Here is a 20,249-nt window from a genome sequence, read left to right as displayed (position 1 = left end):
CTGGACTTGTATGACTACTTCCTTCACCAGGTTAGGGAAGTTTTCTGTCATTTTTTTCAAATATGCTCTCTGTCTCTCTCTCTCTCTCTCTCTCTCTCTCTCTCTCTCTCACTCTCTCTCTCCCTCCCTCCCTCCCTCTCCCTCTCTCTTCTCCTTCCAGCATCCCCATGATGCAAATGTTGGTATGTTTGTAGTTGCCCCAGATGCTCCTTCTACTATTTTCATTTTTTATTCTTTTTCCTTTTTGCTGTTCTGGTTGGATGTTTTTTGCTTACTTATAGTCCAAATTACTGATTTGGTTCTTGGCTTCATCTACTCTACTATTGATTCCCTGTAAATTACTCTTCATTTCAGTTAGTGCGCCTTCACTTCTGGCTGGTCCTTTTCTATGCTGTTGCGGTTTTCACTTAGTTCATTGAGCTCTGCCTCTAGTAGATGGCTTGTCTCCATTTTGTGTAGTCCTTTTTCTGAAGTTTTGTTCTCTTCTTTCATTTGGGACGTGTTTCTTTGTCTCCTCATTTTGGCAGCCTCCCTGTGTTGCTTCTATATATTAAGCAGAGCTGCTGTCTCCCAGGCTTGGTAGACTGGCCTAGTGCAGCAGGTGTTCTGAGTCCACTGGCACAGCCTCTCTGATCACCCAAGCTGGGCACTTGAGGTGTGCCCCATGTGGGCTATGTATATCCTCCTCATGTAGTTGAGCCTTGATTATTGTTGGCACATCAATGGGAGGGATTTATTCCCAGGCTGATCAGCTGTAAGGGCTGGCTATGACCACCAACCACTGGCCACTGATCTCCGACCACAGTGGATCACCACCCCACAGAGCAGGACTTATTCAGTAGGGCTCTGGTGCCTGAGGAGTCCAGCCCTTGAGTGTGTCACATGTGGAGGTTGCTGGGTGGCAATACTTTGACATGATCTGAAGCTGTCCACTGTGTACGCTGGCTCTGGGCCTCCCCTGAGGTGCAGGCCAGGGCTAACTGCCACCTGTGTTCTGCCCAGGGCCACATGGCATGAGCTACAAAGTGATCTGCAGATAGCTGCTACTTGTGGTGGGCTTGGAGGTGCCCAGGTGAGGCAAAGCTGCAAACCAAAGCCAGCTGCTGCTAGTGCAGGACTGAGCCACTTAGCAAGAGGGGGCATGCTGAGGCCAGATGCTACTTGTTTGAGAGATTTTAGGAAAATCTGAAGCATGAGCCACTGGAAACTGCTTGGGTGAGCCTGAAAGTTGGGTGGGGCAGGACCTCAGTGAATCACCAGGGCGGGGCAAACAGTGATAGCCAGTGATGGAGTGTCAGATATGGTGCCCGGCTGATGGCTCTGTGTGGAGGAAGGGCTCATCAAAGGAACAATGGCCTCTGCTAGCACTTCTGTACGGGAGAAAGCCACCCTCCCAGCTCTCTTACCCTGTGCTGAACAATTCAGTTCCTCCCTCTATGTTTCTGGTGCCTTTCAAGCTGCTGCCCCAGCACTGGAGCTCAGAGGGAGTGAGTCTGAGTTAAGTTGGTGCATTTGGGGCCCTTTAAGAAGAACTGCCTGGGACTCCAGCAGCATCAATCTCCCTCAACCTCAATCCCTTCTGGATTTTACAGCCAGAAGTTATGGGGACGTCTCTTCCTGGCACTGGAACCCTGGGCTGAGGGGCCTGGTGTGTGGCTTCTGCAGCTGAGATGTCCCTACCTTTTTTTTTTAATCTTTTTTTTTGTCTTCACCCATGGATATTTTTCCCATTGTGTTGTAGAGAGAGTAGGAGAGAGGGAGGGAGGGAGGTGAAAGAGAGAGAATGATCGATGTGAGAGAGATACATCAATTGGTTTCCTTCAGCACCACGAGCCCTGACCAGATGGAGGATTGAACCTGCAACTCAGGTACGCATGCCTTTGAGTGGGAATCAAACCCGCGACCCTTCAGTGCATGGGTTGACAGGACTGGCCAGTGCTCCCTCCTGATTTTTCTCTGCCACACTTGGGTGTGGGATCAGGCTTTTCCATGTCTCCCCACTCCTACCAGTCTTAATGCAGCTTCTTTTTTAATTTCTTAGTTGTCGGACTACTATTCAGCCAGATTTCAGGCAGTTCTGAATGATGGCTGTTGTGTAGTATAGTTGTAATTTTTTTATTTTTAAATACTAAATGCAATTTTCCTCATTAGAAAACATTTCTTGGTGATAGATATCTTCACACTGTGTGGTGTTCATACAAAATTTTTCAGTTTAAAGGTGGTTTTTCTTTTTCTTTTTTTTTTAACATATTTTATTGATTTTTTTACAGAGAGGAAGGGAGAGAGATAGGGAGTTAGAAACATCGATGAGAGAGAAACATCGATCAGCTGCCTCCTGCACATCTCCTACTGGGGATGTGCCCGCAACCCAGGTACATGCCCTTGACCGGAATCGAACCTGGGACCCCTCAGTCCGCAGGCCGATGCTCTATCCACTGAGCCAAACCGGTTTCGGCAATATAGTTGTAATTTTGATGTGGTTGTGGGAGGAGGAAAGTACTGCATATACCACCATCTTGCCCGGAAGTCCAAAAAAAATTTTTTTATGGTGAACACTGAATTGTGTATTCCCTAAGTTCATAAGTTGATGCCCTAAACCCAAATGTGACTATATTTGGAAATAGGGACTTCAAGGAGGTAATTAAGGTTAAGTGAAGGCTTAAGCCCAGTAGGGCTGATGTCCTTATAAGAAAAGGAAAAGACACCAGGGTACACACACAGAGAAAAAGTCATGTCAGGACACAGCAAGAAGATGGCCATCTGCAAGCAAGAAATAAAGAGCGGTCTCACTAGAAATCAACCCTGCCAGCACTGTGGTCTCAGACTTCCAGCCTCCAGAACTCTGAGAGAGAAAAAAAAATCCGTTGTTTAAGCCACCCAGTTGTGGCAATTTGTTATGGCAGCCTGAGCAAACTAAAACTGTATAATGGAATAGATGTTAAGAAATGTACAGAATTGACCTGTGACCTTGAGTAAATCCCACTTAGTTGCCTGAACTATAAACCATAAAACAGGATAGGGTTCCCTGCTGTGATCCTGTGGTAACAGTTTAAAAATGTAGGTGAAAAGACTTCCATTTCTTCTCCAAGGAAACACAGATGGCAGATGATGCAGGTGATGCAGAAGGGCCTGGGGCCCAGGGCCCTGGAATGGGAGGCTGCAGTGGTTGGGTGCATGATGTGGCAGTGGCATCCAGGCCTGGGTCACTGGTCATGGTCAGGGCCAGGACTGGGGCCGCAGAGCTCCCAGAGGCAAGGCCAGGGACAAAGACATGAAGATCAAATCCCTGGAGGAGATCTATCTCTTCTCCTTGCCCATCAAGGGATCTGAGATCATTGACTTTTTCCTGGAGGCAACGCTCAAGGAAGAGGTTTTGAACATGAAGCCGGTACAAAAGCAGACCCATGCTGGTCAAAGGCATTTGTTGCCAGTGGGGGACTACAATGGACATGTCAGTCTAGATGCTAAGTGCCCTGAGGAAGTAACCACTATCATCTGTGAAGCCATCATCCTAGCCAAGTTCTTTACTGTCCCGTGCAGCGAGGCTACTAGGGGAACAAGATTGGCAAGCCCCCCACTGGCTTGTAAGGTGAGCACCGCTGTGGCTCTGTGATGGTGCCCCCAGGGACACGGGCCTCATCTCAGCCTCCCCCGCCACACACACACACCCACCCCTGCCCAAGAGGCTGCTGCTGATGGCTGGTATCCATGACTGCTACACCTCAGCCAGGGGCTGTACTGCCATCGGGGCAACTTCACCAAGGCCACCTCTAAGACCTACAGCTATCTCACCCCCAAGCTCTGGAAAGAGACTGTGCGCCACGCCTCCCTATCAGGAATTCACTGACCACCTTGTAAAGACCCACACCGGAGTTTCTGTGCAGAGGATCCAGGTACCAGCTGTGACCCACCACATAATTCCATACAAGAAAAATAAATAAATAAAGTGAATTAAGCATGTTTTTAAAAAAAAGACTTTAAAATGTATACAGTATAATACTGTGATATGCCGATGCCAGCTTCTAAGGACAGGGACCACCATTTCCTGAGTGCCTACTGTGGTCACACACACGCCTCTCTGACAAAGCCCACCACTGTCCCCTAAGGGATAAGGCACTCCAGCCTGAGGAGTAAGGAAAAATGGTGCCGATCACAGAAAGAATCAGAGAGCATTCTAAAGAGGTAGTAAAAGTGTATAAAATTTAAATAATAATGTGGAGAGAATTATTACAATGACTTCCCAACGTTTTTCCTCAAAAACTAAACTCTTTTTAATAACATTTTTCTTTACTACAGAAGAGTCTATCCTCAATGTAGATTAAACTCTGTTATAACTTTAACATCAGCATATATAAACAGGAACATCCAAAGGGCTTAGGTGTGAAAATGATCATTTGGACACAAAATTTTTGGAAACAAGACTAACCCTTTAATGTTTTTAATGTTCCAAGCAAATATAGTGAAGCTTATATAAAATAAACAAAGCCATGTTATTATATTAATCTACAAAGGCTTAGGAAATACTTTATTTAAATATTTTATATCCTAAATTAGTAAATTAATCGTGGAAAATAATCATTCAACAGAAAGAGTTACAGACTTGGCTACAAATGGAGTTTTATGTAAAGTCTCCACTCTGCATCTCAAAATATTTACAAAAAGCAATATTTCACCTTCTTTAAATATTAAAAACGTACAACAGGAGAGGTAATCCAGATGACATATTTACTAATAATTATTCTCTGGGAAATAAAATACATTGTTTTCATTAATTACTAATGATTTTTGTTTTGATCTGTTTTTCTTTTTCATTAATACAAAACAATAACCCTCTAGTAAAGATATATGAAATATGACCATTTCACAGTAATGGAATAAAACCTACTTTAAAAATGGAGCAATATATTTCTTCAAAATATATTTAATATATTTCCTCCTAGCCTCATGAAACTATTAACAACATTATTTTAATATAGTTATAAAAGTTGCAAAAAGAAGTTGTAATGACCCAAGTAATTAAATCAGGGTCTCTTTAATGATGTGTTACTAGATTTTAAAAATTGATGAAACTATCAAGTTTTGACTATTTCTTTTTATCATGAAGGAAACGGTTTGTGATTTCTTTCTAAGGATGAGACCTTTTCGGAACATTATGTATTACCACAAATGTCCAATAAAGCTGAACCTTCAAGGACTGGCCTAGTACATGAGTCTAACTGATAAGTTCTGTGTTATGGGACCACCCTCAATAAATTTTGAAATTTTTACTCCAAAACATGTAGAATTCATCCTTGTATTTTTTCAAATGAGCTCCTCAGTCAAAAAAGAATTAAAAGTATAAAACAACCACAAACAAAGAAAAGGAGAAAGAAAAGCCTACCATGAAACCATCTTTGTTTTTCAGGCTCTTTTTTTTTTTTCCTCCAGGTGCTGCCTGTTCACTGGCGGAAACTGCCCTATTTACATGAAATGTAGTTTAGGCTCTAACACATCCTTTCATCTCAGGTCCAAGCCCCGCGAAATTAAAATCCCTTCTTGCTATGTCAGCAGCCACGGTAGGAGTTCTATACCTTCCCAGCATGACTGTCAAAATCTGCCAACTCCACTCTCTTGGTAAGGGGGGGAAATCAGCATAGATGGGCAAGGGTACCAGTGGAAAATCCTTCATATATAGGGCATCTCAAAAAAATGTATACACACACTTTGAATAATTATAAAGGCAGTGTTTATTAAAATACATTTCATTTTCAAAATTGAGCTATCAGCTGTTAAAGTGTGTATACAATTTTTGTGTATACATTTTGAAAAGATTCGTTTATTTGAGTTAATAATATCCTCATTCAATATCCCTTCAATGGCCTGACCTGTCAGTTACTCATATCTTGTCTTGCATCTTAGATAAGGCCAACGTGGCTTGGCTCTCATTCATCTCCCCACAGAGGAGCCTCCTGTGTGTTTTAATGGGGAAAATGGGAAGAAGCTGGAAGAGCAGGCCCAGAGTTGGTGGTGTGTGTGTGTGTGTGTGTGTGTGTGTGTAGGGGGGGCAGGGGGCAGATCTTTGGAAAGCATGAAAACTCTGGTTTAGGAGAGGAACAGGGACAACTCAACTTGCAAAAGTAGAGGCAGCTGAAAGGAAACAGGAAGTGGTAAGCAGGAAGGAAATAGGAAACCAAGACCAAAACTTACTAAAAGGAAAATGGTTTCTCTTAGGTTATTTTCTCATGATAGAGAGAGGGGGGGATGTGGGCAGTCAGTTCTTATTCTCAAATAAGAAGTTCACTGTGCCCAACCAGCCAAATAAACACCACCATTCTCACCTTTGAGCCAAATCCCAGCATTAGCCAATGCTGTTTACAATCAAAGCAGCAATAAATCTCATTCAGTAAATACTTGATTTTTTTTACACTTCACTGGTTCTAAGGGAGCAGGTCATACCAGATATATAGTCTTTTATAGTTGAGACAGATCGCTGTTTGTTTGATTTCTTGAAATACTCCTATTTTGAAGGTATCTTATGGCAGGTATTTTTGTCATATAAGTGTATTACACTTATTTTATTTTAAGGGTCCTTCAAAATATTTAGTACCCACCAAAACAAATGGAAACAGAATTGTAACAAAATTTAGGTTCTGAAATGGCTACAAAGGTCTACCCCAAAAGCATTCATTGAAATATTCCTTATAAACCTGAAAAGTCTAAAACCCCTGAATGTTCTTTATAAAATAGAAATCTAAAAGCAGCCTAAATGACCAACAACTGAGCAATCACTAAATTAATATAATTAATATTACTACACAATGTAATATTCTTAATCACTAAAAATAATAATCAAGTTAAAGTGTTTGCAATATGACACGGAGTAGGAATTCTATGTAAATAAGATGTTTGCATGTGAACAGAGAACACAGAAGTAATTATCCCAATGAAAACTGCCTCTGGTGGGCGGGAAGCTGTGCTTCATCAATGGGAAATCAGTGAGGCAATGAGAACAGGAAGAGGCTGAATTCCATAGAAGTGTGGAAATACTACCTGTTCTCTGGCCTGGGATAAAGGCTCTGTCCTTCTTCTCACACTGAGGGGAGGCCCTGGGGGCTGAAGAGGAGGGAGGTGGGGCTGCAGGATCTACCTTGTAGTAGTCATACAGCAGGCCAAGGGCGGCAGCGCTGTCCTCATCACCATTAATGCTCATCATCGCCTTGGTGGCTGCTGTCAGGGGATTCTCCAAATATGACTTCCAGGCTTCATCCTCACTAGTGTAGGCTCTTCGGGTGTTGAACGGAGGGTCAGTGGGCATGGGCACTAAGGCCACCAGTCGTTTATTACTGTAAAAGAAAAAATAAAATAACATAAAATGAGGTTCATTATCAGAGAAATATTCCTATCCCACTAAGACTATACACATTCTATGGTTAATTTGTACTTCCCCAGAATGGAGGGCAAATGAAGATTAAAACCAAAGTGACTGCCTGCCACATGGCATTGATAAAGTCCCTGGTTTATATTGTCACTGTCTGTGAGAAGTAATAATGGTCTTTGAAAGGTTGTATAAGTAGAGGAAGTTCATTCCCCTCACACTTGGTTTTTCCATATCCAATTATTCTAGGAGCCAAATCATTTAATTTGATTATTCTTCATTAATGACTATTAGAGTGAAACCCTGTGAGGAAGCAGGTTTCATTTCGTTCTGAGTTCTAATTAGAAATATCTGCAATACATAAATGTAATCACACATTAATGATTACTAAAAATTGTCTCATCTAGTTTAATCTACACGAGAAATTGCTAGGGAATTAGAGGCTACTGCAAGTCTCTTAATTAAAAAGCCTATGTAAGCTACTCTGCAAATAAGACCCATAGATATGCTGCATAATGAGAATAAGAAGCAAGATGATGAGACAGTGCTGCCTCAGAATCCTACCATACAGTAAATGACAGAGAAGCTACAGGATACAAAAATCATCAACGGAGAGTGAGGAGTGTGTCTAGAGAACTTGCAGTAGAGATTTCAGTAGAGAACTGACAGAAAGGGGCTGGGGTAAGCGTTTATTAACCCTGACCAAGCCAAACTTGGGTAAAGCAGCAATTGACAAGCAAGGCAATTTCTTAAAGAGGATGTGACAGTGGCTCAAGTGTCCAAAGACCATGACAGTCCTCAGCAGCTCCCCGGTCAGGGCCCCAGCTGTCAAGTAAAGGAGCCTAGAGAGGCGCTGGCACTCATCTGCTGGCCCTCTTTCACTTGTTCATGGAAATGGAAACAAAATGGAACAATGAGGCACTGTATTTCAGTAACTCCTACACCCACTCACTGTGACAGGACAGGACAGGTGAAGGCCATCACTGTACTAATCAATGGAAATTAAGCCACCAAGGGCCTCTGATGGTCGGTCATTCAGTTCTAAAGGAGGTCCCTTTTCGCTGACGTTCCTACAGGACCTTGCAGGGATAGATGGTCTCTCAGCTCACTTTGTGATGGAGAACTGGTGTGAACCCACAACAGTGTGTGGCGGGTCTTTTAGGTGCTGGCCCGGTGCCATGCCCTGGTGTAAGGCCAGAAAACAACAGTGACTTTGGTAAGATGTATTTGGGGTGGGGGTAGGAAATTCACAACTAGCAGGATGGAATCTATGCAACATGGTCTTTAGGCCCCTGATTTGCACTCTTTGTGCCAGTGGTTTGGTAGAACTGATTTGGGACCAGAGAGAGGATATTAACCCAATTGCAAATGAATTGGATTAAAAGGATATAATCAAGTTTCTGGAAGGCAGTGAGAAAACCCCTGGTGGAAGGGTTTATCCGCCATTATGGGAATGGCATAGACCAGTGATGGCGAACCTATGACATGCGTGTCAGAGGTGACACGCGAACTCATTTTTTTGGTTGATTTTTCTTTTTTAAATGACATTTAAATATATAAAATAAATATCAAAAATATAAGTCTTTGTTTTACTATGGTTGCAAATATCAAAAAAATTTCTATATGTGACATGGCACCAAAGTTAAGTTAGGGTTTTTCAAAATGCTAACACGCCGAGCTCAAAAGGTTCATCAATGGCCCTAGAGTAGACCCTGAAAGTGAGCCCTTGCTCACCCCTTAAGGTGGCGGAAAACTGCCTGAGCTTCAGCTTCTTTGGGCCTCAAGTCAGAATAGCAATGCCCACCCTACTGACCTCATAATGTGATTGTCAGGATAAAAAAAAAATGGATAAGACAGAGTTTTCTAAACTGCACAAGCTATGCAAGTAACAGGTATTACTGTCACTGCACAGTTCTGTGTTCCTGTAAAGTGTGTGGGTATACCAATTTTTGGTAACATTGATTATAATTTTAAAGTGCTAATGAGAATCATTAATTAAAGGGAAAATGAAGTTGTCATTTAGCAATAGCCCATAAGTATTTATTAAGAGCCCAATAGGTATCGGACATCATGCTACTTATAGAGGAGACAGTGGTGAATGAGATAGGCAGTAGCCCATGTAGCCTGCTGTCCAGTGGGGCAGAGCTGGTACCACAGAGGGATGAATGTGAGAAGGGAAATGGATGGTGTCGTGAGGGTATGTGATAGAGGGGACTAACCTAATCAGAGAATCTAGGAGGAATGGAAGTGTCTACAAAGACCTGAAGGATAGGTAGCAATGTGCTGGTCCCTGCTGAAATGGGCAGATGTGGGGAATATTTCTCAAGGCGAAGAATATGTTGGCAATGCAGAATACTAGAATTCTCTGACAAAAGGAGCACATTTGTATTATCTGCATGCTTTGATCTAACAGTAAAATAATAGCATTTCCATGTTGTAAAAATTGTTAATCATTTAGGATGAGGTTGGACTTGGAGACAGAAATGTTGGTGGGCTGGACCTGGAGAGTATGATGCTAAGAGAAATAAGCCAGTCAGAGAAAGACAAGTATCCCATGATCTCACTTATATGTGGAATCTAATGAACAAAATAAACTGACGAACAAAATAGATCCAGAGACATGGAAGCATGCAAGATACTGACGAATCTCAGAGGGAAGGGGTGGGGGTGGGAGGCGGCTCAGGAAGAGATTAACCAAAGAACTTGTGTGCATATAAGCATAACCCATGGACACAGGCAATATTGCAGTGAAGGCCTGGGGAGGGGGCGGGAGCTAGATGGAATGGGTCAATGGTGGGAGGGTGGGGGGGACGGAATGGGACATCTGTAATACTTTCAACAATAAAACTAAATTTTACAAATAAATTAAATAAATGAAAGTCTACAGAGAGAAAAAATTACGGCAATGTCACCACCTCCCCTTCCACAGTTGTGTAGCTGGGGCCACCCTGGGTTCCTGGTCTGCAGCCTTTACCTAAAAGGTGAAATAGAGGATTCGGAACCCTAACCATTGCCCATGAGAGCCCAGGCATCACGCACAACTTCCTAAAAATGCTCGGTTCTACAGGAAGGAAGGAAGGGCTTCATGTGACTCGCAGTTACCTCACTATCGAAAAAGAGGAGGATTTTATTCTGTTTCATGCCTACGAGAAGCAGTCGTTGCTGGGGGAGGGGAGTGTTAATGACAACACTGGCTGATTTCCAAAAGTTCAGCAGGAAGTGCCAGAGGGAGGGAAAAGAGCCAGCTCTTGAGCTACACTGAGTAGTGTCCTGATTCACTGGAGAGATTTTCCCTTGAGTCTTCCTTCTTCAAGCCCCTGCTCCCTCCTGCTGAGCTTCCTGGATTGCTGATTTCATCTGTTCCCAGCACAAATGTTCCCTCATAAACTTAGATTCATCAGCCTTTCCCCTATGATGAAATGGTTGATGAGTCCTTGCCTGGTCAATGGAAAGAAAGAGTCTGGGAAAGCACAACTTGACTCATTTCTTTTCATATTTCTGATGGCCGAAGGAGCCTTTTATGCTCTTCCCTTTAACTGGAAATGACTTCAGTATTTTTTTCTTCACAGATTAGAATCTCTCTGGTACAAAGCACTGTGGAATAAAGGTTGGTTTTATAACAACAGAATAAGCTCTCTGGTATAGTGAGCAAAAGTCCTGTTAAAAAAGGAACGTTTCACAGAGCAGCTTGTACCAAAGTTTGGGACAATTTCTGGAGTTGGTTTCATCATTGTGCTAGCACTGCTGTGATCAACTTTTTCCAATATCTTTTGTGTAGCTTTAGGCATGTTAGGTTCTGGGTAGCCTCAAACACAGAACTGTAAAGAGCAGCTATAGGCCTTGTTGCTGTGGCTCAGTGCGCTGAGCATTGTCCCATGCACCAAAAGGTCACTGGTTCAGTTCCTGGTCTGGACACACGCTAGGGTTGCAGGCTCCATCCTTGGTAGGGGGTGTGCAGGAGGCAGCCAACTGATATTTCTCTCTCACACTGATGTTTCTCTTTCTCCCCCTCTTCCTTCTTCTCTCTCTAGAATCAACACAAACTTTTTTTTTTTTTTAAGAGCAACTATAAACTTGATCTCTGATCCTTCTCTGGAGAAAAGTCTAGATCAGCGATTCTCAACCTGTGGGTCGCGACCCCTTTGGTGGTAGAACGACCCTTTCACAGGGGTCGCCTAAGACCATCCTGCAGATCGGATATTTACATGACGATTCATCACAGTAGCAACATGACAGTGATGAAGTAGCAACGAAAATAACGTTATGGTTGGGTCACCACAGGAGGAACTGTATTTAAAGGGCCGGAAGGTGAGAACCACTGGCTAGAGATGAATCCGGAGTGCTCATAGCAAGGCTAAGGCTGTATTAGCTCATACATAAAACTTTTCTCTCATTTGTTTTCTTTAATCCAATGCTTCATTTTGTGGATGTTGAGAAAACAGTTGAGAGGTGAGTCATCAGCTTTAGTAGTGAAAGAGGTGGATGGAGCAGGCATGTGGCTGGGACCATAACCAACAAGTCAAGAAAAGCGCCAGATGACTCGGTCAGAGACAATCTACCATCCCCCACCCCTGGGCATTGATAACAGTCTAATGCAGGAATGCTTTGCTGGAGAGAAGTATATGAAACGTAGCATACAGCGTCCTTATCTCCTAAAAATATGTATGGGAATAGTCGACAAATCCAGAGATATATCCATTTTACTTGGAATCACAAAATAAAAATGAGGAGAGTGAATTGTTCACACAAATTATCCCTTTCAAGTCATTTCTCATCATCCATTTCTTTCATAATTCCTAGGAGGGAGTGGTTTGGGAGTTTTTGTTTATTTTTTGGTGTATTTTTTCTTAATCTAGGGGGAGGGTGGTTTTGGAGTTGAGTAAACCTCAGTTTTAATCTTGGTTGTGTCCCAGTGATACCTCGTAGAGTTTCCCTCCCACAGTTTTCCAGAATTGCCTTATATGGCCAATAGCATATGGCAAAAGTGGATAGCATGGCACTTCTGGAATTAGATAATAAAGTCTGCAGTTTCCATTTTGGTAAATCTCAATCTCTCTCTATCTCCACCTCTGCCCTCCACCTCTACCTCTATCTCTCTTTCTCCAGGAAAAGCAAACTGACCCATTGTGGGGAGGAACTGAAGCCTTGGCCTGAGAACGGCCAACAACCATCTGAATGAGCTCAGTAGATTCTCCAGAGTAAGGCTTACATCAATCATAGTCCCAGATGGGAACTTGACTACATTTGAGAGACCCTGAGCCAGAACCAATCAGCTAAACTGCTCTCAGCTTCCTATCAGAAACTGAGAGATAATACATATTTGCTGTTTATGTTGCTCAGTTTTGAGATATATTACACAGTAGTAGATCATTAATAGCCTCCTAGAAATTTTCCCTGCTTTTACCATCCTTCCCTCCAATCTATTTTCAACAATACTGCATCTAGAGAAATATCATTAAAACACAAGTCACATCACGTCACTCCATGCTCAATTCTGTAGTGACCCCCCATTTCCCTCAGAATAGAAGTTAAAGTCCTTCCAATGGTCTACGAGGCCCTACAGGATCTCACCTCTCTTACTTCTCTGACCTCCTCTCCTAATACTTACCTTGTTACTCATTCTGATCCTGCTACACTGATTACCACATCTCTACCTGAGGGCCTTGGCTCCAGCTGTTTCACCTTCTTGGAATGTGCTTCCCCACAAATACCTATGGCTAACTCCTATTTCCTCTAACACAAACCTCACCTCACTGAGACTCATCGTGGCCGCCCTATTTAATGGAGTGACCTCTCCACCTATCTTAGAATTTCCAATCCCTCTAGAACAGTGGTTCTCAACCTGTGGGTCTCGACCCCTTTGGGGGTCGAATGACCCTTTCACAGAGGTGGCCTAAGACCATCGGAAAACATATATAATTACATATTGTTTTTGTGATTAATCACTATGATTTAATTATGTTCAATTTGTAACAATGAAATTGGGGGTCACCACAACATGAGGAACTGTATTAAAGGGTCGCGGCATTAGGAAGGTTGAGAACCACTGCTCTAGAACTTCCTATCTCTATGGTCTAGCTCTCTAATCTTTCTTTCTTCCCTAGCAGTTGCCATCTTCTAACATTCAATGTAGCTTCCTTATTTATTGTGTTTGGTGCTTATTGTTTGTCTACCCTCATGAGAAAGTACTCTACACAAGAGCTGGGATTCTTTATTTTGTTCATGGCTATATCACACTTCGAACTGTGCCTGCCACATATGTGGTACTCAATTAACATTTGTTGAATGAGTGAATAAAGGTTCACTGAGGAATTTAAGTAAAAGTTGGGGTTCCAAGTACTATGAAAGAAATGGGGGAGCTATATTTTTCATGTTTTGATAAAATCAATTTACAGAATATTTGTAAAGTTGGTTGTGAGCTATAAAGTACTATGCAAACAAGTTGCCTTAATTTTAGGAAGTATAACTATAAATTTACCTCACCAACCATTGATCCTATTTAAATTTTGTCTCAAGTCCTAATGATCGCCTTCAAATTAAATAAATGATATTTCATTTTTCTATTCTCCATAAATGTGAGCTACAGTACTAGAAAACCAAGCAAATTTACATGCAAACCAAAGGAAAGCAAGAGGGAAAACTGAATCCAACCAGCAAAGGTCTGCTATTCATGACTCTTCCTCCCACCTGTTGTCCATTATTCCCAACATTGACTTGAGTTAGGGGAAAAAGGACAAGCCACTTCCCTCTCTTTAAGTGAAACCTTTACATAATTTTCGCTCAGGATTTTCGCTATGTCCTCTACCTCAATCTCCTCCTTCCTCCCCCTGCCCCCACATCTTGTTCTCTCTCTCTCTCTCTCTCAGCCTTTATCTTGATGTACAAATTTGCTCTCCAAATAGATTATCTTATCTTTTTTTAACAAGGAAAATATTCTAATTTATTTCAAAACTAATATCTCAGGTCAATAGAATATCTTATACTCTGAATTTTCAGCACTTGGGTTTAGTCTTCATCCACTTCAGTTGCTTGAGACTGAATCTACTGTAGCTGATTACTGAAATATAATCATTTCAGTTCCTCAGCAAAAGGGGGAGGGGGGAGAGAAAGAGAGACCATATTCAAAAACTAAAATTAATAGGAAAGTTTCAAAGAAGTGATTATTCTTTTCTTTTCTTTTTTTAATCTTAGCATTTTGTCTATTAACAGAATAAGATTTTCAAATGGAAACTACTGAACCAATCATCCTATTTAGGGTTAATGTCACAATTTAAATGTCAATGTTGTTAGTCATTTCACTGCTGACTATCTTTAGTAATAGCCCTCCTTTTGGTGCTTGCTAGAGGCAAATCACAAGAGATAACAGATACTTTCCATGCAAGAACAATGGTTGAAATTTATTAGGAACTTTCTACACTGAGCATTTATCCTTAATGACTCTAACCTTTTGCCACTGAAAAAAATCCATCCTTGTAGATTCAAGGGAAATGAAATGAATCCATAAGCCTGGGATGATATTGATGCTCTTCATGTTGAAAATATTTTGATACTCTCCATCCACCACGTAAAAGGCATAGTTTTTTAAAAATTATGAATTATAACACAAAACTTAGATGTATAGGAATTAAGATAGTTCCCTTTTCAGATACACTAATGAATAAAATAGTCTGGTCCACTGATTGAAGCATATCTATGACACATGCTCTTTTCTCTCATTGTTGCCCTAGCTTTTCTAGTACACTAAGCATGATCATAGTCACCTGATGAAGTAATCCAGAACTGAGACTGAATTCAGAATCTTCAGGAAACTCACATCAAGTAGTAGAAACCACCATAAGGAGAAGGATGTCACAGTGAAAAGTGAAGAGGGCAAGGAAATAATTTTTAAAATGTAGAGAATTTCGCCATGGCCAGGTGGCTCCCTTGGTTGGAGCACCATCCCGTACACCAAACAGTTGTAGGTCCAACCCCCGGTCAAGGCACATACGTAGGTTGCGGGTTGGATCTCAGGTTGGAATGCATGCAAGAGGCAACCGATTGATGTTTCTCGTTCTCTCTCCCTTCCTCTCTCTCTCCTAAAATCAATTTTTAAAATTCAGAGAATTTCTAGAGACCGCAATCTATGGAATAACTAAAATGTGTGTACATGTGTGTATAAATCTAAGTTCAAAATATTTACAATTATAGGTGAATTTTTATTTTCAACTTTTCAAATAGTCTTCAATAATAAGAAGTCACACATACTTATTGAGCACCCACCATATGCCAGATAGTGTTCTAAGCCCCTGACATGGGTTATAAAATCCTTAAAGTCAGGTATAGCCAACATGCCCTTTACACAGATGAGGACATTGAACAGCCAGTGCTAAGTAACTTGTCCAGGATCACGTAACACTCAGCTTAGACCAGGACTGCATACCAGAGATCTTAAGCACCCTGTCTATTGCCAATTCTTAAGCATGCTCAATTTTCATAATCAGAATGGGGAAAAAGGGCACTTGAAAAGAGAGAACTAAAAACAGACTGAATACAAGAAACCAAGGTAACAGTGAATTTCTTACATGCAAGTAAATGAGAGGATTTCCAAATTCAGAGTTCTGGAGAAAATGTGCAAAGGGGAACTCTATCAACTCCTTGAAGAGAAGACAATGTGTTTAGGTTATTTGTAGAATTCCAAGGTGCTGTGCTGAAACATCCTGCGGGGTCTGCGCTATATCAGGCAACACAAATGAGTCACTTGGGGTGAGGGATAGCAACTCCTCATTATTCACCTTTAGTCTGACATAGCTAGAGGTCATCTTTTCCAAATGCCCTGTGGAAAAATGTTATACAATTGACATGAGAGAAATAGAATTTAAATAATTAGAAACTATTGGAAACATTCTGTTTCGATACTGACAAAAAATAGAGTTTTTAAAGGAGTCATTTTAAAAGCAAATCAGTTCTTAAAATTAAAAAGAAAATCTGTTCTTCAGAGGAACTTATTGTGCTCAAATCTCTAGCAGAAAAAAAACAAAAACCCGCACAAAAGTCTCTTAAAAAGCTGCAGGAGTGCACGCTCCCTCCCGGAAGCATCTGCCTTTCCCCTCCTCTGGCCTCCCCCAGGCGAATTACCTTTGCCTTTCTCTCTCCTAAGCAGGGCCTTCCTTTTGCCTCTGGAGCCTTTTTCTTACCAAGGCCCTCCTTTTGCCTCTGTAATTTGCCAGACAAACTTTCTCTTATAGTTTGAGAAAAGCAAAAGGCTTCAGGACAGACTTCCATCTCAAGACCATTTCAAATCTGAAACATTTCCCTGAAGTGAGAAATAATCATGTGTGTAGTCCATGTGGAAAGAGAAATTGGTCCAATTCTAGAAGATAGAAAGCAGAAGAGATTGAAACAGAGGAGAAGCCCAAGTCAGGGCGACACCCCAGCTCCGGCGCAGGAGGGGATATTGCATACATGAGCACCAGTTTTCCCACTAAGTCTGGAAACGTCTGAGTCTTCAGGGTCTATGACCAGGCCAGTCATACACTGTTGCTTCTGTTCTTTCCATACAGTGTGCCCAAAGGAACTAGCTACAGCATTCACTTCTTACGTACAGAATGATTTGGCTTTTGGGGGGCCCTAGGACTAGAGAGAGAAATAACTTCGTAAGATGCCTAGAGTAAATTTAAACAATCGAATGGAAATCAAGGAAAAAATTCAGCTTAAAACAACAGGAAAACCTCCCAATGTGTCCAACCCCCTTGGACCTCTCATCTGTACACATGCAAAGGAATCTTCCAGGAACCCTCAGTGCCTGTGGTCACTCCTTCACATAAGAGAACAGTCTGCTCTGGAAATAGTGAACTCTATTCTGCTAACAAACTCTGCCAGCTTGAAAGGTGATCACACTCTTCACTTTTAATAGAAGAACCAAGAATCACCAGATATTTAAGGAAACATAGCAAGAATGAAAGAGAAACTCCATGAATATCGAAACAGCTTATTGATGAGGAAGATAATGTTGGGTAGAGAAAATAATGTTTAAAAGAAGATACTGCATGTACAAGGCAAGTTCAGGTTTCTATGAAAAAGAAATAACAAAACAAGATACATAATTTCTAAAATAAAAAAATAAAATTTTGTATGAGGTTTGAACTGAAACGATCAAAAATATGTCATCATCTGGGAGATCTAAGCAAGAAAATTTTCTCAATTTTTAGAGAAAAAAAAATTAAGAGAGAAAGTTTAAAAAGCATGCAAGAATAGATTCAGAAATATAATGTTCAACTAACAAGCGTTACAGAAGAAAGCAATGAAAAAGGTGAAAGGGGAAAATAAATAATCAAAGAACTAATAGAAGAAAATGTCCTCCAGCTGAAAAGAAACTTGAGTCTTAAGAATAAAGGGCTCCAAAACTGTGAAAAGAATAATGAAAAGAAATATGTGGAGCCATATCCTGTGAAATTTCTATGTTAAAGATTAAACAGAAAATACTAGCCCCAAAAAGATACTTGAAAAAGAACTAAGCAACTTTCAACAAAACAAGTCAGCCAGTAAACTTCTCACCTGCGTCACTAAATGCTGGAAGACGAGAAAAGAGATTTGAACATGGAATTCTGAAGACAGCAAAAGATCAACTAGTGTGATGGCAAAATAAAGGCATGTTTGGTCATGAATGGATTCAAAAGCTATTCCCCTCATATATACCTTTGGAAATAATCATTCCACAATTCAAAGTGAAAAAAGACATTCATGCCCTGGCTGGTTTGGCTCAGTGGATAGAGTGTCGGCCTGGGGACTGAGGGGTCCCAGGTTCAATTCTGGTCAGGGCCATATGCCCAGGTTGTGGACTCGGTGTGGCCGATCAAAGAGTCTCTCTTATCATTGATGTTTCTATCTCTCTTTCTCCCCCTTCCTCTCTGAAATCAATAAAAATATATTTAAAAAAGAAAAGAAAAAAGACATTCATGGGTAGAGAAGAAAAGTGATACAGCAATCAGAGTATCAAATATGCCAGTAAAATATCAAATTAGTATTAAATTAGAAAATATTAAATTAACTAACTACCGATGATGAAAATAAAATTATACCACTAAGAAAGGATTCTTAAAGATAATACCAAACTAGGATGAAATATTTGAGTGGTTGTAAGAGAGTAGTTGTTTAAAAAGTATACTGAAGATTTTGCTTTGCTTTCTCCTAAAGAGTGATGGATAATGATTAACTCCTGGTGGTGATAAAAAAAAAAAAATGTTTAAATGTGTTTATTAACAATTCAGTGACAGTAACTGCTATGATAAAGACAGGATATAGAAATTTTAGAGCAGCAATTCTCATATGTCTCTCAGATATTTTCAGAAGTCTGTACGGTCAAAACTATATTCACAATAATACTAAAACATTATTTACATTATTCTGTATGTGGACATTTGCACTGGTGGTGCAAAATTAATGGTGGGTAAAAGTTTCAGTTCTTGACATAAATCAAGGTAGTGACATCAAACTGTCCCTGAGTCAGTATATTCTTATTGACACACAATAAAAACAAAGCAAGCAAACAAAAGATGTTAATTTCACGTGAGAATATCCTTGATGAAGTAGTATAAAACACTCATTTTAATCTCAAACTTCAGGTAGGCATCTTTCTAATATTCTGTGTGAAAAAGTGAGCAGCACATATAAAGCACTTCTACTACATACTGAGGTACAATGCTTGCCTGGAGGAAAAAGCACTTGTTTTTGTAACTCACTTTAAGAATTTTAAAGTTTATTCTAAATGCATGCGGTAGGTATTCAGGATCTTTAGCAACAAAGAACTTGATCAATATGTGTTTTAAAAACATCACCCTGGCTGCAGTAAATGATTAAAAAGAAAACAGGTGCTAGAAGACCAAGAAAGAGGCTATTGAAATGGTCCAGGAAAGAGATAAATTAAGGATTATTTTCTACCTAATAAAAAAAATAATGTTCATAAGGTCTCCCGCCTCCCCCCCCCCCCCATTTTTTTTTTAAAAACTCAAGGCATTCAACATTTTATGCCTTATTCTTTATTTAGGTACAAGTCTTAACTTTTACTGTCTTTGTGCAAGTGGGTATTATATCTTATTCAATTTGTAATTTCACATAGTATGTGAATTAGTCTATATTCTCCAAAATTAACAGAAAATATTCAATGGTAAAAACATTAGAATCTACTTCCAGCTTTAACAGATAAGAAAATAGATTAGCGACCCAAAAAGATTACACAAGGAACTAATGGAAAAGCCCATACAAAATCCACATTAAACAACATTGATTACACAAAATGTCTCTTCTATAAAATTAAATTGGGCAAATAAATGGGCTTTATTATACAATAAACTTTACCTAAAACAAATAATGCTGGACATAATAAAAACCAGATAATTCTACTTTGCCTTATTAGAATTTAGATGGGTTTCTGAGAACACTATGAGGAAAATAAAAATGAATCACTTGTTTTTCCTCTTCTGGACAATAATCGAAAGCACTTGAAGATATTCCTCTGGCCTTAGATCTGTGCTTGAAGTTAAAAATTAATTTCAAAACTGCACATGTTATGTGAATGTATAGGAATATGCATAGGTATATATTCATATATTTTTTCTATATGCATACTTAGGGTTGGAGTGTGTGTGTGATGCAGATGAAGGGGAGTAGTCTAGAGAGAAGAAGCAAAAAAGGAAAGGAATGCACAAAAAATATACTGTGTATAATATGATCACATTTATGCATTAAGGGAAAGAGGGCTGGAGGGAAGAAGGAAATTGAAAGAACTTCCATACAGATTGATGGTTGCCAGAGGGGAGGTGGTTTGGGGAACTGGGTGAAAAGGTGAAAGGATTGGTAGTTACAAAATAGTCATGGGAAGGTAAAATACAGCATAGGAAATATAGTCAATAATAGTGTA

At 40.4% G+C, this 20,249-nt stretch overlaps 1 protein-coding gene across 8 annotated transcripts in view; it reads right to left on the bottom strand.

Annotated features, from left to right (window-relative positions):
* Window positions 1-20,249, bottom strand: part of GRHL2 (grainyhead like transcription factor 2) — a 120,924-nt gene that overhangs the window by 75,589 nt on the left and 25,086 nt on the right. For all 8 annotated transcript variants that reach the window (XR_004972441.1, XR_004972442.1, XM_036337933.1 and 5 more), the window contains one exon: window positions 7,127-7,322. Coding sequence is in view for 6 of the 8 variants with exons in the window: in XM_036337933.1 (XP_036193826.1) it covers window positions 7,127-7,322 (196 nt within the window). In the remaining 2 variants the exon portion in view is untranslated. The remainder of the gene's footprint in view (window positions 1-7,126; window positions 7,323-20,249) is intronic.

Source organism: Myotis myotis, unplaced genomic scaffold (genome assembly GCF_014108235.1).
Source record: "Myotis myotis isolate mMyoMyo1 unplaced genomic scaffold, mMyoMyo1.p scaffold_m19_p_16, whole genome shotgun sequence".
Classification (NCBI taxonomy): domain Eukaryota; kingdom Metazoa; phylum Chordata; class Mammalia; order Chiroptera; family Vespertilionidae; genus Myotis; species Myotis myotis.
Note: the sequence above shows the minus strand (reverse complement) of the source record. Positions and strands in the feature narration are given on the sequence as shown.